Here is a 16750-nt window from a genome sequence, read left to right as displayed (position 1 = left end):
GAACGAGAAAAAAAAGAAAAAAAATTAATTCAATCTCTATTCCCCTTAAAATTAATGTTATACAATAACGCGTGTAATTTTCCGCGACATTGGTGGAAAATTTAAACGGATAAAGGTCGGACTCGGCGTTTTTCTAATTAGTGAAATCAATATGGAGAAGGGAGTCGAGTTCTGCAAAGGCACGATATCAGTTAATTAATACAATCTGAGGCACCCCGGGGATCACCCATATATAGGTGTGTTTGTGCGCGGGTAGAACGGATGCGGCATTATCGGAGGAACAGAAGGTGAGCCGAACCGTTGTTGTAACGAACCAACGACCCGAGGGACTCGTCTGAAACGCCATAATGTTGTCTTAACCACCTTCCGGCAAGGGCTGCCGTGCTTATCCGACTCCGGTTCGATTAACGGGGCAGGGCTTAATTTTCATTAATTTTCATTCACTCGGGTTATAATTCATTGTTGAATTCATTACCGACTGTTCAATCAACTGCTTTGCAGCACACCGAGAGAAATTTCATTTTCTTATCATCTCTTCTCGTCTACATCGTTACAGAGTGAATTCGTAACGACCGCATGGTCCGTCGTCTACAATCGTAAAATAACTATTTGTCAGGGTGACCAACCGTCTCTAACCTCAAAAGTTTTGACAGTTTTCGGTTGCAGTTGTGCTCAATTTACGGCTGTCAAAATTTTTGACTTTAGAGACGATATTAGTGCGTGCGGATTAAACTTTAGAAGACGATGGACCATGCAGTCGTTAGGAATTCACTCTATATATAAAACTCAACGTCTCTCTCTCTCTCTCTCTCCGTCTGTCTGTCATTAATCATCGCGTGTTCGCTTATAATTCCAGAACTACCGGACCGATGTGATTTTTTTTTTTTTTTTCTTTCTGTGGATAGCTACAAAGTCTGATCAGATTTAAGACTATACTTCGTTACAACCGTATCAACATGTTTTGAGATATAACGATATTTGTAAGCCAAGTCGTTACTACAATTTAAAAAAAAAAAAATTGACAATTAGAAGGAAAAAAAAAAAAAAAACCTACGCATATTTACAATTTTGTGCGAAATAATACGAAACGTTCTGTATCTTCTGTAAAAATTCGTAGTATTAGAAATTTTCACCAGGATAGACGGGCTGCTGATACTTTATAACATACGATAAAACTGAACGCACGTACAAATCGAGAATGAAATTCCACTCACGGTGTTTGAATATTCATTTCTCAAGATTAAAATATCCCAGAATTATATAATATGAAACGTGAAAATTCTACAGTCATTTTCGCTATTCCTCTGATCACTGATCCCGTCACATACATCTCGTTTATCTCATTCGCTCATCTTACTTTTGCACAACGGTAAATTGTATAATATTTAACAGAATTCAGAAATTCATAGGAATAACATTTCAATGGAATAAAATGTGTGAGGAGAAGAAGTATGGTGGTGGTCGTTTGGTTGAAATCTCGAAGGAGACGTACCTTTTCCTTCCGGGTCGAGCGAGAAAGGAGAGAGAGAGAGAGAGAGAGAGAGGAGAGAGAAATCGAGTGAGGAGGTCGGGGGGGAGCGAGGCCCGCGGCCTTTCAGACAAATTAATGGATTCGAGTAGAATTTACGAGGGTGGGCGGTGGTTAATAAAGTGACATTAAATTACCGGTGATGTATCTGTCTGCCGTGCAGTTTGAATACATGGAGTGTCGAAGAGAGTGATGAAACTTTTGTACAAGGTTTCGGAAAACCGTAACCTGCAGGGGAGAAAAAAAAAAAAAAAAAAAACCTGCACTTCGCCCGTGTCAAGCTTTTTACAACTTGTATCATCCGCGAACGTCTATTTGAAAATATACGTTAAATACGATATTGGAGTGAGATGATTTTTTGTCAACAATTTCAAAACACCGGAACCCTCCTTTTTGTTCGTTAGTATCGGTAACGTTCTTTGGTTTTTTTTTTTTTTTTTTCTACAGCTTTGTTGAAATTCATTAGCGAAATGTAAAGAGACAAACATTGCAGTAAATTCGGCAGTCAGAAATTACGTCACGTTACTGTCTCGCGTTGTCAGACAGTTCGAAGAGGTTCGTTTTTGCTAGAGTGTCGTGAAAAAAATTTCATCGCTTTTGTACACTTTTGAAAAATGAAGAATGAATGAAAACCGATGAGAAAATTGTTGATTTCAACGTTTTCAATGTATTCAATAAATATCTGTCTGCGAAGGTTCCACTGACTTGAGATATATCGAAAAAGCAAAAATTCGACTCGAAAAATGTCGCAAAATCGACGAAAATGTTTTTTTTTTTTTTGTAGTTTTCGAATTACTTACGGGTTCGAAAATTGATCGAATCGAAAACGTTTAACGCGTGAAGGTTGTCGTAGAATTTTTTTTTTTTAATTGTACTCTTTTCTAGACTCTCACATATATACGTAACATACATAATTTCATCGTCGGTTTTTTAGAATCGGTTTTGACAAGTTTAAGAAAAAAACTATCACCCTCGAAATGACAAAAAAATTGAAAAGCGTGAATTTTGATCGAAACAGTTCTGTAACTGATGAATTGAGATCGTTAAATTATCGATCGTCTTCTCTTAATGACAGATCCATATAATTTGTCCAATTTTATTGTACAACAAGTTATTTCGTTCGTAAGTAAATTCTATGCAAATTATCTGACACAAGTTTTTCGATAGCACGAAATATTTTTCGAATTAGTTCATTATTATATACATTTATAAATGCAATCTGCAGTATTAATTTTACACGATCCGTTTGTTCAGTCAATTAAAGAAGAGTTAATTAAAAATTCAAGTTTAGGAGACTCGAAGATGAAATCAATTAACTGAACACAAACTGAGCGACGATTTACTGAAACTGGATAAGCGAATACTTTTATTATTCTTTTTTCCACTCGCATCGAGGGGAGGCTATTAGATTTTTTGTTTCGTTCATTCTTTCGATCGGACGTTGATTTTTTTGTTTTTCATCTGAAACCCCTATGCAAATTATAAACAACGCCGAAGGCAAAGAAGCTCGAACATTTACCAGACAGTTCAATTAGCCCTGCAACCATCGTCGACAAATGGATGAAATCTAATTTACAAACTGAAGACTAAAACTTGACTAAGAAGGGTTCGCACCCTCCATTCTCAGGGCTCGTTGAATATAATTCGATGCACCATCGCGAGGAAAGTTCGTCAGTTTAATTTTGGGGAAATCTTGAAAGATCCTTTCTTCTGATGAGACAGGGTAATGGGGTTGAAATTCCAAATTTGAAAAGTTCCGAAAGCGCCAAATTCCCAATTTTTTGATGGCGAAACTTGAAGCAAGGAAGTCAAACTTTCGAATGGTCAAAATAAGTCAAAAAGTTCGAATGGTCTGAAACCCGTCACTCAAAGTTCAGAAAGTGCGAAAATTAGCAAAATTAAAAAATCTGAAACATCGACATTCCGAATGATCGAAAATTTTCAGTTTCGTGAATTTCTGACTCGGTGAAACTTCGCCATAAATTGGTATAAATTGGTTCGGGATAGGAACCAAAAATTGAAATCACTCCATAAAATAGAAGGGTGAAAACATCGAAATTCCAAAGAACCAAAAATCCGTTTCACAGAACTTCGTCATACGCATAAAAAGACGAACGAGGGAAAAGTCAAAATGTATACAATACTCAGAAATCTGACGATTTTTTAATTTGGTTTTCTTTACTTCATAGCTTCTGCATTTAGAATTTTCTGTACTTCAACATCGTACGTCTTAAAATTGCAGCAAACTTCTTAATTGCTAAAACTCGTAAGAAAAAACAGATATTTCAATACTTTGGTTGTAATCGATGAGTCTGGATTCAATTAACACTAAGTTAATTAAAATATAATCAGATACATACCCGAGCTATTATCGTCATTATTATTGTACGCTCGTTAATGTAAAACTTTCCTTCGCTACGGAGAAATTGTATCGATGAAAATAGTTTGAGAAACGTCTGATAACAATTTTCACCTTTTACATTAATTGCAAATATTTTGAATGTAAATTTTTTGAACGCTGGCCAAAAAAAAAAAACGTCATCGAAACAGAAAGAGGAATAAAATTATAAAACAAACATAACAAAGCAGGTTGAATTCATTGAGAAAAAACAAATCGCATTAAGTATTTTAACAAAAACCATGACTGTTATAATATCAAACAAGACCCTTAATTTGGTTCTTTTTTTCTGTTTTTTTTTTTAATGTGTTTTATTTTTCATGTGTTTTTTAGATACATCTTAATACTTAGTGATTATCTTATTTCTGGCTTTTCGAATTCTATCTCATTCATTGTGTTTTTCTTCTTCTTCTTCTTCTTTTATAATATTATATATTTTTTTCTTCAATCTCTTTTTTCTCTCGCTCATTCTTCTTCAACGAATAATCGTTAATGTATAATATTCTTCAATTGTACATATTTATCTATATTATATGTATATGTACGTATATATATATATATATTAGTTTTTAATAAATAAACGAATCTAATCGTCGAGCGTATAATAATTCAATATGAGTCGTTCATGGTAAAATCTTGCTCGCATTATATTATAATATATTGTATGACATATATTATTATTATTGTTGTTGTTGTTGTTGTTGTTGTTGTTGTTATTTTTATTATTATTATTATTTAACTATTTATTTCGTACACCCGTATATATCATTATTCGAATTAGTATTACATTTGCTCATAAAATTTCATCGTCATCTGTTATTTCGCTCACGAGTAAAACGTCTTCGGTGTCGAATTTGAACAAAAACACTCGCATCCCGTGATAACGTAATAAATCGTTCGATCTACACATCGTAAAATATATTATAATTATATCGTACCATTCGCGTATACGACGCAACGTATGTACGTACCGTATTATTATTATTATTATTATTATTATTATTTGAATTGCAACTTTCGCACAAGAAATAATTCAATGTCGACATGAAACACTATCGCAATAATAACGACTGGTCGCGATTTTCAATAATCAAACGAAAAGTAGAGATAAAACGAGAAAAGAAAAAAAAAAAACACACACTCGCGTTATGTTTTTTTTTTTTTTTTTTAATACACTTCGATTCGTCGAAATAAAAACGCAATTATCCGTTTGTTTCTCACACGCGTTCTCTACGTATATGTATAAAGAAACGACCGAACTCTCTAACATACCTTACACGTATATGCGTAACAGTGTGCACAGTAATATTCTCACCACATTAAGTAATTGTATGCGTTAATCTATCAATGTGACAAATGATATTTATAATAATAGTCTTATGTATGTCTGTTTATCTTATAGATTTTATTATTATCATTATTATTAAGGTTCTGTTTTCTTTTTTTTTTTTTTTCTTCTCTTTTTCTTTCCATCAATTAATTGTTTAAGAAACTGGAAGCTCCATGCTCTCTTCTTAACATCGCACACAACATGGTCGTTAATTCTTTTACATTACACTCCGTTGAACGGATAATGTATAAATACACAATAAAGGTGTATTCATATCTGTATATATAATTATATTTATTTATAAGTGATTTATGATCGTATAATATTTATTCATACTTCTCTTATGGATGTAATATATATATATATGTGTGTGTGGGTATGCGTGTTCTTTTTTTTTTTGTGTTTCTTTTTTCAAATTTTTTCATACCATCGTATAATTTATTATCAATTATGAAGCTGTACTGTTGTTTTTTAATTTCTTCTTCTCATTTTTGTTTTTTCTTCCTTTTTTATTATACTATATACATATACAATACTATACGTTCGATAATATATAATATTATATCCATGATTATACACATTTTTCACATACACGTGTTATTATATACCTATACCTATATCGTGTGTATATATAATATTTATACCTAATATAATATATATATTTTTTTATAACGTCAAGTCAAATCCACGATATATCTCGGTTTTAAACCAATTTATAATACGCGCCAAGTTGTGTGTAATGCAAATCAATGGGGGTCGAGAAGTTTTGGAAGATTTTTTTTGAAACCATATCGAAACTCATCCTTCCTTCTTATAATATTTTTTTCCTTCCTTTTTCTCGTTTTATTATTGTATGGTAAAAATGCGAGAATCGAATTTTGAAAATATAACAATAGATAAATAACACGTGCCTGTTTCAAATTCGAAATAAATTTCTCGCTACAAGGTTTTTACTTTCTGTTATTTATATATTTTTTTTCAACATTTATCGATTAAGCCTCGCGTCGTGTACCTGAATTAATTTTTTTTCGCGACCCCCACGGTTCCTGATAAAAACACGCAGGGTGGTACGAAAAATCATGATGACGTGTGCGATTATTAAATTTACACTCGTAAATTGCCAATCAATTTGGATTGGTCGGAAAATTTATCCACGAACGATAATTTGGAAAGGTAACACAACGGATTCGGAATACAAAATTAGACTGACTTCGAAATAAATGAACTCAACTTTCCATGTGACTTGAATTTATGATCTTGAAATTTGTTCAACCGCGTTGCAACTAATTTATTTTGATTACGTGGGGCGAAAGATGAAAATATAAAATAAAATAAAAAAAAAAATAAAAAAAACAACAACAAAACAAAAGAAGGTGAAACGGATTGGTTTGCTAATCGGTTAATGGGATTCTGGTATAATCGGGTTACAAGTGTGTAAATTGTCTTGAATACAGTTCGGATTTCAAGATGAGGCGGAAAGCATTTCCTTTCCTCCCTCTCGCTATCTCTGCAAGGGTGCAAAGGAAAAGAGCCAGAGTCCCTGATCCGCGATGCCCGGTTCTTATATACTTGACCCAGAAACTATTCCAATATTAAATTGCACCTCGGCGTGAGTATATATCTAAAGCTAAAGCTAAAGCTAGAGCTAAAGCTGAAGCGTAAGACCGGAGTTGGAGGTGAATTTGATTGGACTTTTTCAAAACTCTACCGTCAGCAATAAATGAATGATAAAATTGGCAAAAAAACCAAAATTTGGTCCTGTCAACGAAATTTCAAGGTTAATACATAATAGGTCAAATTAAAGGTTAATAACATTCGACCAAATATTATTTTCATACAACCAAAAATTTTGGGTCATTTTATAGTGAGCAAAAAACGAAATTATTTAGCAGTGTCTTAGTAAAGAGGTTTGGCACCACAATCCCGTAGATTATGTTGCGATTTAGAAATCCGATCTACGCGGTGAAATCATTTTGTGAAGATTGATAGGATGATTGTTTAATTGTTGGAAGCTGACAAAATCATCGTGCGATTTTCATTTAAGCTACATGAATTATATGCCACGTCGAAGAACGACCAAGAAACATGCCATTGTGAACTGACAGGCTGATTCAATGGTGTCGGACCATAAATGATCAAGTTTTACCGAATGGACCGGACAAATACCTGGAGTCCCTACCGACAACTGCTCGTCTTACTTCTCTCGCGAGAAAGAATTTTCAACGCGTTACAGAGACTATTTTGCCATTTCGATCAAATTTTTTGTAAATTTACGATGTAACATATTATTTGATGGCGATAATCAATTGGTAGCTCCCATGATTTCGTAAATTTGAATAATCTTTATGCACCGAATAGATTTAGCGAACAGTATGAAACGATTTAGTTGAATCTACCAGAGGATGTTCAATATTTTGATAATACCGTGAAAAAAGTATTATTTAATTAAATCGTCTAAATTAAAATCGAGATTTCGTACCCATTTGTAAGTATATTTTATGCAACTAAGTTTTTTTTGAAATTTTTAAGCAATCGTTCAATTAATTTTGGTATTTACAACAAAATATTGTGTTCCCACGAGAAAATTCTCTACGAAATGCATCTACAAATTGATTTCTTTGAAAAAGCAACGAGTTTTCGTCGAGCGCAGAAAAGAGTGTAGAAATGGTGTACAAATAGTACGAACGTTGATCCGACATTCAGAAGGAAAAAAAATTAACGCAAAGAAAGAAAACTGCCCGAAGTGTTATAAACTTGGGATTGCAAAAATTATTGAAAACAAATTACCAGCAGCTACAGGTAGTAATTGGTATCGAAAATTCGATCTACCGCGATGATGAAAATTATCGAATAGAAATCCCAGCCTGACAATGAGTAAAAAGTATGCGAACGAGAAAAAAACCGTTTATAAAATCATGAGCAATTTTATTTGCGCCAATGACGACGAACGAGAAACGAACAACAACTCTGTTAGATATGATAGAAATGAATTGGAACAAATTTGAATAACAAAAGCTAATATATCTATAAGATAATTATTTCAAAAAAGGTTTTATAATTAATAACGTTACCGATGCGCTTTTAATGTTTTTTGCGTAATGAAGATGTTGTTTCATTCGCGTCTACTTTCATTGCTCAAGATCTTTTTTTTACAGTTTTTTTTTCTCATTTCCTAACTTTTTATACATACTGTGGTTCTCATTGACCCTTAATTTTGCAACCCTCATCAATCATGTTATTCCCTTTATTCTCTGAGCTTACGTTGAAGATTTTTTTCCTTTACTTTTTTCTATCGATCATTCAAAATCAAGGTAAATGAATTAAGAAACGAAATCTCTCTTTCGGAGTGAAATAAAAAATTAACGTATGGCCAACTCGCTTCGAGGTTTGTGATTGATTTTAGATTTTATTCCGCATCGTAGACGTTGTGTTTTTTTTTTTTCTTTTTACATTCTTTTTCGTCCGTTTTTTCTCCATCCCGATTTCATAAATCTTGAAAATCACTCGGCCGTGATATTCCGACGACCGCATCGTCCCATTGCATGATAAAAAAGCCTGAAAACTTTACGAATATTCGTGTGTCACGGTACATTGCGCGCAAGCGGCAAGGAGATGTTTTTGTTTTTTCTTTTATTTTTCTTTTTTTTCCTTTTTCTATTTCTATTTCCAGTCGGAATACGCGTATCTAAGAAAAGTAGAACAAGTACGCAAGAGACGAATGCACGAGAGAATTGAAGAAAGGGTCGATGAAAGTATGGAAAAGAAAACTTTAAAAAAAAAAAAAAAACGTACGAAAAGATTAGAAAAAATAAAAACCTTTTTCACATCCACCAGAAGACAGAAAAATAGAACATGAACAAAAAAAAAAACAAAAATTTCACTACGCAATTTCGAATATGTTATTTTGATAAGAAGTTTTGTTTCTTTTTTCCCCATATAACGCGCGTGTGTGTGTACATATATACATATATAAATAGTTTTACATTATGTATAATAACTTGACTAGTTTCAGGATAAAAATATCATAAATGGTTGTTATTTAAATATTACAATATTGGTCCGAATCGAGAATGCAGGTTGTGCTTCTTTTTCTTTTTTTCTTTTTGCTTTTCTTTTCTTAGCGTTGCTTTGCTTCTTTGCATTGGTTTTTGGAGATATATATGAGATTTGGTTTCAGGTCTCGATTATACAATATCCTAATTCTATGCCGGGTGTAGGTACATGGATCAAGTAAAGTAATATAGGTGTAACTATTTCACTATTTTACTATTTGAACATTGAAATCTCGAGTCACCTCGAAACGATCCGTGAGATTGCGTATATTAAATTTAATAATTTCATGTATCACTCTATGTATAGTGTATACATTACATATAATAATATACTATATTTTATATATATATATATATTTCATTTTCGTTTATCTCCGAACTGTTTTTTTTTTTTTTTTTTTTTTTTCATTTTAACCTAGAAACGAAAAAAACACAAGTTTCGACCCGAGGAAAATTAAGTTTTCTCTTATCGATAATCAAATGTAACGACGACTGTTCCATACCGAAAAAACCGAGAAAAACAAGAGAAAAAAAAACAGCAAAAGAAAGAAATCACTCCGAGTTGCGGCATCGGTATTATATTAATGTTCGAAACTATCGATTGGTTGGAGAAAAAAAAAAATTGATAATATCGTTCGCATGTTTGTAACAAACGTGTCGAAGGTACGTGTTTTTCATTTATTTTTGTTTTTTCATTTTTCATGTTTCGTCAATGGTATAACGGGCGCTAAAAACAGTCACGTTAAAATTGTTTCGTTTTTCCTCTTTATCTCGAATTTTCATTTCGTTCGATACACAATACGCAAAAGATTGTACACGGAAGTTATTCAACATTTCAACGGTTCCAGTTTCTCGACTTTATCCCACAGCAAACACCACGATAATAACTTTTTTGGTCGAAGCAGTCAAATTTCGGCTTTAAATTGTCTCACTCTCTCTCTTTCAATCGCTTTTATCTCGTCCTCTTGCAAAATTTATATCGATGATAATAATAATAATAATCACAATAACAATAATAGTAAATAATAGTAAATCAAAGTATCCCCATCCACACAATAACAGTTGATTTAAATTCAGGATTAATTTTTATCTTCCTTTACTAATTCATATAGTATATATATGTATTGTACTGATACAGATCAATACATTACGCTTATACATATTATTTATATCATAATTATATTACTGTATTAATATCCACATATATTTTATATATGTATATTTGTGTGTAATTATGTATCTTCGATTTTCTCGCAGATTTTCTTTCTTACGGCAATATTCGTTATTGCTGATTTGATTCAAAGTATTTTTTCTTCTCTCTCTTTCGCCGATTGTCTCTCATTTTGTAATTTCTTTTTCCATAAATGATCGGTAAGAAAAATGATCGACGCAACAGATATCTCGTGTGTTTTATCGTATCACTGTAAAATAATTTTTTCATCGTCGATCCGAAACCAAATCGCTCAATCTCTTTGTTAATAGCCCGTTGATTTCCCTCACCCAATTGATAGGAGATTTCCACCTCGCCGATACGGGTTCAACTATTCCGCCATATAATCACACTTAATTCCGTCTCAATCCCACTTCCGACGGATTGTAGACCGTTGCAGAAAGAAAGAAAGGAAGGAAGGATCTTCTTCGCGATCGCGCGAATTTAACAGGCATGCAACAGCTGATCGACGCACGAACAGCCAGGAACGTATAATACAAAGGAACCAAAAAAGAAGTTTCCAGGATTTTCAATCCATTTTCATGGATGAAACAGAACACGACGAACAACAGTTTTTATCACACTTTCAAACGAGGACGAACGGATGTTGTTCAACCTGACCCTCGCCAATGAGAATTAGGACATAGGTATAACCTTCGTGATCCATTCCATGCAACAGTTTTGAAGACCTTGTTTCATCTCACATGCAAGATCTTCGAGAGATTCCGACGATGATCGAAGCGTACCTTCACAAATTCAAGTTCATCCTTGGAGATTCGGATGTCAAAAATCATGAATTAACACGCAAGAGCGTACAAAAACGAAAAGGAACTTTCCAGGATTTTGAATCCATTTTCGACGAAACAAAACACGACGAACAACAGTTTTTATCACACTTTCAAACGAGGACGAACGGATGTCCCTCATCCTGACCTTTGCCAATGAGAATTAGGACATAGGTATAACCTTCATGATCCATTCCATGCAACAGTTTTGAAAACCTTGTTTCATCTCACATGCAAGATCTTCAAGAGGTTCCAACGAGGATCAAAGGGTATCTTCGCAAGTTCAAGTTTAAGTTTATCGTTGGAGATTCGGATATCGAAAATCAGGGATTACCTCACGGTAATCTCCAACATATCGGTCACGTGATAACAAGTCTTTGGATAACGAGATTGCAGATTTCAAGGCCTACTCGCGTACGAATACAAACTCGTTGTAATGGTTCCACCGATTCTCCTCGGCATCAACACCAGGTTTAAGTTGTTCGGTACTACCACCAGCAGTGCCGGATCCGCAGCTACCGGCAAGCCGAAATCCCTGTTCCTGAAGCATGTCGAAAGCCTGTTCAATGAAATTGTGTTTAAGAAAGAACCTCGACGTGTACCTATCGGACATTCCGTGATCAGGATCGCGGCTCTCGTTAAGAGTCTCGCCGAAGACGTCGCGGCAAAGAGCGACTCGTCCGCAGACGAGGATCCTGGAGAGTTTGCGGAACTTGACATCGGCCAGTCCGTCCCGACCAAAGGCGAAGCTTCCACGATACCCAACGGTTATGTAACCAGGTGGCCGTTTGCCGATCGCCGGCAATTCCGCGTGCTCTATGACCGCTTTCTCGAGTCCCGGAAGTCCGAAGAACTTGGCCTCCTGTCGAAGCCGTTCCCGCTCCCTGAAACCCTCGGGCAATACGAGAGCCTTGTTCCGCAGGAAGTCGAGAACGTAACGGAAAAGCACTCCGTCCCGATCCAGAAAGTACTTTCCCTTCGCGTCTCGCTCGACCGACGATTTCTCACCGAACATACCGGCCAGGTTAGAATCTCCCTCACCCGTCAAGGTCGATAACGACGTAGTGTAAAACACGCCGCCCACGTTCAATTCGACGACACTTCGAACGGTTGCACCACCGACATCCTGGGCCGCCTCCATGCTCCTTTAACGAGCCTCGCGTGGACTGCGGTGACTTAAAGGACCCTCGATATCACCTACGCGTTACGAACACTTCTTCCGCCTCTTCTTATTCCTCTCGACTTGTCACTCGACCCAAACTCGTTCCTTCCGATTCATGCACCGTCGTTGCGTTGTGCGTTTTATTGACCGTCTACAGAAGAGTGTCCTTTGTCGGTGTGTCAAATTTTCGTAAAAAGACTCTTGTATTCCTGACGTTACTAAGGCGGTACGTATTACACCGTAACACTTCTTTCCTTCAGCTCTCTGTGTGACGACGATGATCCGAGAACGCGGAAAACGCGCGGAAAATACAAGTTTTCTTGTTATCCCTTTGAAAATTTCGTCGACTAGCTCGCAAAGGCGGACTGGAACTGACTGATTGTTAGTCGGTCACGGTGCCCCAGTTACGGGTTCGACGTCGCCCTCCTCCCGGCTCCTGATGCTGATGCTCTGGTGCTGGTGTACGTTCTGCACGAGCAAAACGGCCAACGAACAAACCCGCGGGCGCAGGACGCCTGGAAACCAGCCGCCGTCCGGGGGAAACGCGCGCAGCATCCATCCAACCCCGCGTTCAACGTACATGTAATACCGTGGCTGTGTCGTTGTGTGTGTGTAGGTGCCTATGTATTTATATACCTCAACCTACCTGCCAGCTATTCCACGGAGGGCGACTGGCTAGGGGATTCGATACCGCGGTCACAGAGACTGCGGAGCATTTCCAAAAACTAGTGCCTGACAAGTGTCGCCTTGTCACGTTTCGAAATTCTCAATACTCGGACCGATCGAATGAACTTCGTTCTAGTTTTTAGATATCAAGTTTTCCCCATAACCGAAAAAAAAATTTCTCTTCGATGACCAAAATTTTGTCCTGGGAACGATATTTCAGGGTTAACATACGTCCGACCGAATATTATTTGCATACAACCAAAAATTTTGAGTCATTTTATAGTGAGCAAAAAACGAAATTATTTAGTAGTGTCTTAGTAAAGAGGTTTGGCACCACAATCCCGTATATTATGTTGCGATTTAGAAATCCGATCTACGCGGTGAAATCATTTTGTGAAGATTGATAAAATGATTGTTTAATTGTTGGAAGCTGAAAAAATCATCGTGCGATTTTCATTTAAGCTACATGAATTATATGCCACGTCGAAGAACGACCAAGAAACATGCCATTGTGAACTGACAGGCTGATTCAATGGTGTCGGACCATAAATGATCAAGTTTTACCGATTGGACCGGACAAATACCTGAAGTCCCTACCGACAACTGCTCGTCTTACTTCTCTCGCGAAAAAGAATTTTCAACGCGTTACAGAGACTATTTTGCCATTTCGATTAAATTTTTCTAAATTTACGATGTAACATATTATTTGATGGCGATAATCAATTAGTAGCTCCCATGATTTCGTAAATTTGACTAATCTTTATCCACCGAATAGATTTAGCGAACAGTATGAAACGATTTAGTTGAATCTACCAGAGGATGTTCAATATTTTGATAATACCGTGAAAAAAGTATTATTTAATTAAATCGTCTAAATTAAAATCGAGATTTCGTACCTATTTATAAGTATATTTTATGCAACTAAGTTTTTTTGAAATTTTTAAGCAATCGTTCAATTAATTTTGGTATTTACAACAAAATATTGTGTTCCCACGAGAAAATTCTCTACAAAATGCATCTACAGATTGATTTCTATGAAAAAGCAACAAGTTTTCTGCCAGCGCATTCTGGGTTTTAACTATTCGAGATTTGAAGAAATCGGAACAACACATTTCGAATGATCAACAGTTTCGACGACAAAATGACTATTCAGGTTTTCCACACTTCCACGAACACGACAGTTCGGAATTACTTACTATTCGAGAATTGAATGGTTGGAAACGACGACATTAAATTTAAACAATCGGTATGAACTTTTTGTTCGACAACATACGGAATTGAATAAGGTATACAGGCTGAATATGCATACGGAAGTGCAACAAATTTTAGTACACGGTCCATGATTATTTTCTACCTGCGTGTATGTACATTAACCCTGAAATATCGTTGCCAGGACAAAATTTTGGTCATTGAAGCGAAATTTTTTTTCGGGTGTGGGGAAAACTTGATACCTAACCGGCGTTTTGACCATTCAAACTAGGACGAGGTTAATTCGATCAGTCCGAGCTTTAAGAATTTCGATTTTCGACCCATGGGGTATGAAATCATAGATCATCCCTTTTGATTCGTTGACATATGAGGAGATCTGAGCTTCATTCAAGAGGCCATCATTCGAGAAAGCCATAAGTTTAATAGTTGAAGAGCAAATTGTAAATCAAAGAAACTTTAATCACCGAAATATTCATTGACGTAACAAGGAATTAATCGAGATAAATCAAATGATTGTAAGTACGGAAATCAGTATATATGTCTTGTGGTAAACGCCAAATGGTTTAAATTTATTAGCATTCTGTGAATTTCTATCTCATTGTGTACTTTTGTCAATTTCTACTTTACCAAGCGATTTTCACTGATTTACAATTCCTTATTAACATTCTAGGTGATTTCCTGCGATTCTGTCAAATTCGGAAATCACTGAAATTTACCTAAAACACGCGGAAATCATTTACAGAAATTTCTTGATAAATTGGAAATCAATGAAAACCACGCGATGAGTTAGAAATCAATAGAAATTGCTCAAAATCAATTTGACGAATTGGGCTTATTCATTTCATTTCAAAACGAACTCTTGAATTACGGTGAACACGGGTATTAATAATAGATCCAGCCCCATGAATTATCCTGCAAAGTCCTTCGGAATCCCATTAAGCCTTCAAAGTTTTAAATACATGTACGAAATCTTTTCCAAGTTCGTAAAAATCCCATTATATGTTAAAATCCCATGAATTCAACGAAATCCGTTCAAATCTTTCAACTATAAAAGCGTAAAGTTTTTTAATATAAACTCCTCCATCAACTCCAATAAATTATCCCATTTATGCAGTCTCTCAAATCCTTGGTGTCTTATGTTAAGTACCGTACGCGATTTAATGAACTCCCACAAACTCTCATGATGTCCCATTAGATTTTACGAAATACCATACATTTCGGTAAAGGTACTGCTTCGCTCCGATTTCACTTAAAGTTTCTAAACGTCATACGATATTTGGAATCGATGAAAAATTAACAACTCGGATTCAAATCAACATGATGTTACTCATTTTTTACAATCAACAACAGTGATGGAAATTAATTTTACATGTTCTCTGTAAGAAACTGATTTTTATTTTAGTTTATTCTACTTCTTCTTCTTTCTATACTCATACTGATCTCCATAGAACTGAAACTAATCGTAAGTTTCAACAAATTTTGCCACTGCGTTTTAAATATGTAACGATAAATCAAGTATCGAATTGACAGATGTTATTTTTTTTTTTTTTTTTTTTGCACAACTCATCTCTAAATGACATTAAGAGTGAACCATTGATATTATAGATTACGATCAGCATAAGATCAAGATTGGTGATTTTTGACGATATCGTTCTCACGTTTTTTCTCACCTCCTCACAGATATCTGATGCTTCATTTCTGACTAATTTGCATTCTTGTTGTTATTATTGTTCTTGCTACTATTATTTTCGGTATGTTATTGGATAAACAATTATTTTTAACGGATTACCATCGAGGATTAGGTATTACATGTATTCACCCTCGTTGGTGGTGTAGGGATGATTTATCGACTGAACGACTACACACCGTATCAGGGGTGATGAAATATATCTTATGATGCTTATAAATGTACCCAAGCAGGGTCATTTTTTTCTACCGACCCTCTGACCCCACTATCTGTTGCTTCTAGCTTATTAAAAAAGGTGTGAAAATTTACGAGGGGTGCATCGATCGACTAAAGTAGAGGATTAACCATTTCAGTAAGACAAACCGTTACATCAAGACTGAGAGTCACATTTTTTTTTTTCAATATTTGAACCATGTGCGAATCTTTTTAAACCATTTTCCGACCTTTAACTAGGCTTTCGAAATTTACAAACATTTAAATACAATATCTGTTCAACAATATAATACCAGAACATTACTTTATGAAATTTTTCATCATCTCATTTGGCAATATCACAATATATTTTTGTAAAAAGCAATATTGAATTCTTCTCTATTCGGCGATAAAAACAATTTCCGGTCGAGTTTCAATACTTGGTCGAATATTATACTCATACAAGGACCGCAACATTTCATTCGGAACAATTTAATCGGAGAAAACAGATACGATAATTCTTAAATCTCT

The 16750-nt window shown here is 35.2% G+C and overlaps 2 protein-coding genes across 2 annotated transcripts in view; both read right to left on the bottom strand.

Moving 5' to 3' along the window:
- LOC124223730 (hemolymph lipopolysaccharide-binding protein-like) overlaps positions 1–16750 on the bottom strand; it is a 187612-nt gene that overhangs the window by 155778 nt on the left and 15084 nt on the right. The gene's annotated exons all lie outside the window — the stretch shown is intronic.
- Positions 4804–12919, bottom strand: Ktl (BTB/POZ domain-containing protein Ktl). Its single transcript, XM_046635259.2, has one exon. It carries the CDS (start codon positions 12442–12444, stop codon positions 11710–11712), a length of 735 nt encoding a protein of 244 aa, XP_046491215.1. The 5' UTR covers positions 12445–12919; the 3' UTR covers positions 4804–11709.

The sequence above is a fragment of the Neodiprion pinetum genome, chromosome 7, assembly GCF_021155775.2.
Source record: "Neodiprion pinetum isolate iyNeoPine1 chromosome 7, iyNeoPine1.2, whole genome shotgun sequence".
Classification (NCBI taxonomy): Eukaryota; Metazoa; Arthropoda; class Insecta; order Hymenoptera; family Diprionidae; genus Neodiprion; species Neodiprion pinetum.
The sequence above is the reverse complement of the archived record's forward strand: the minus strand, read 5'-3'. Positions and strand labels throughout refer to the sequence as shown.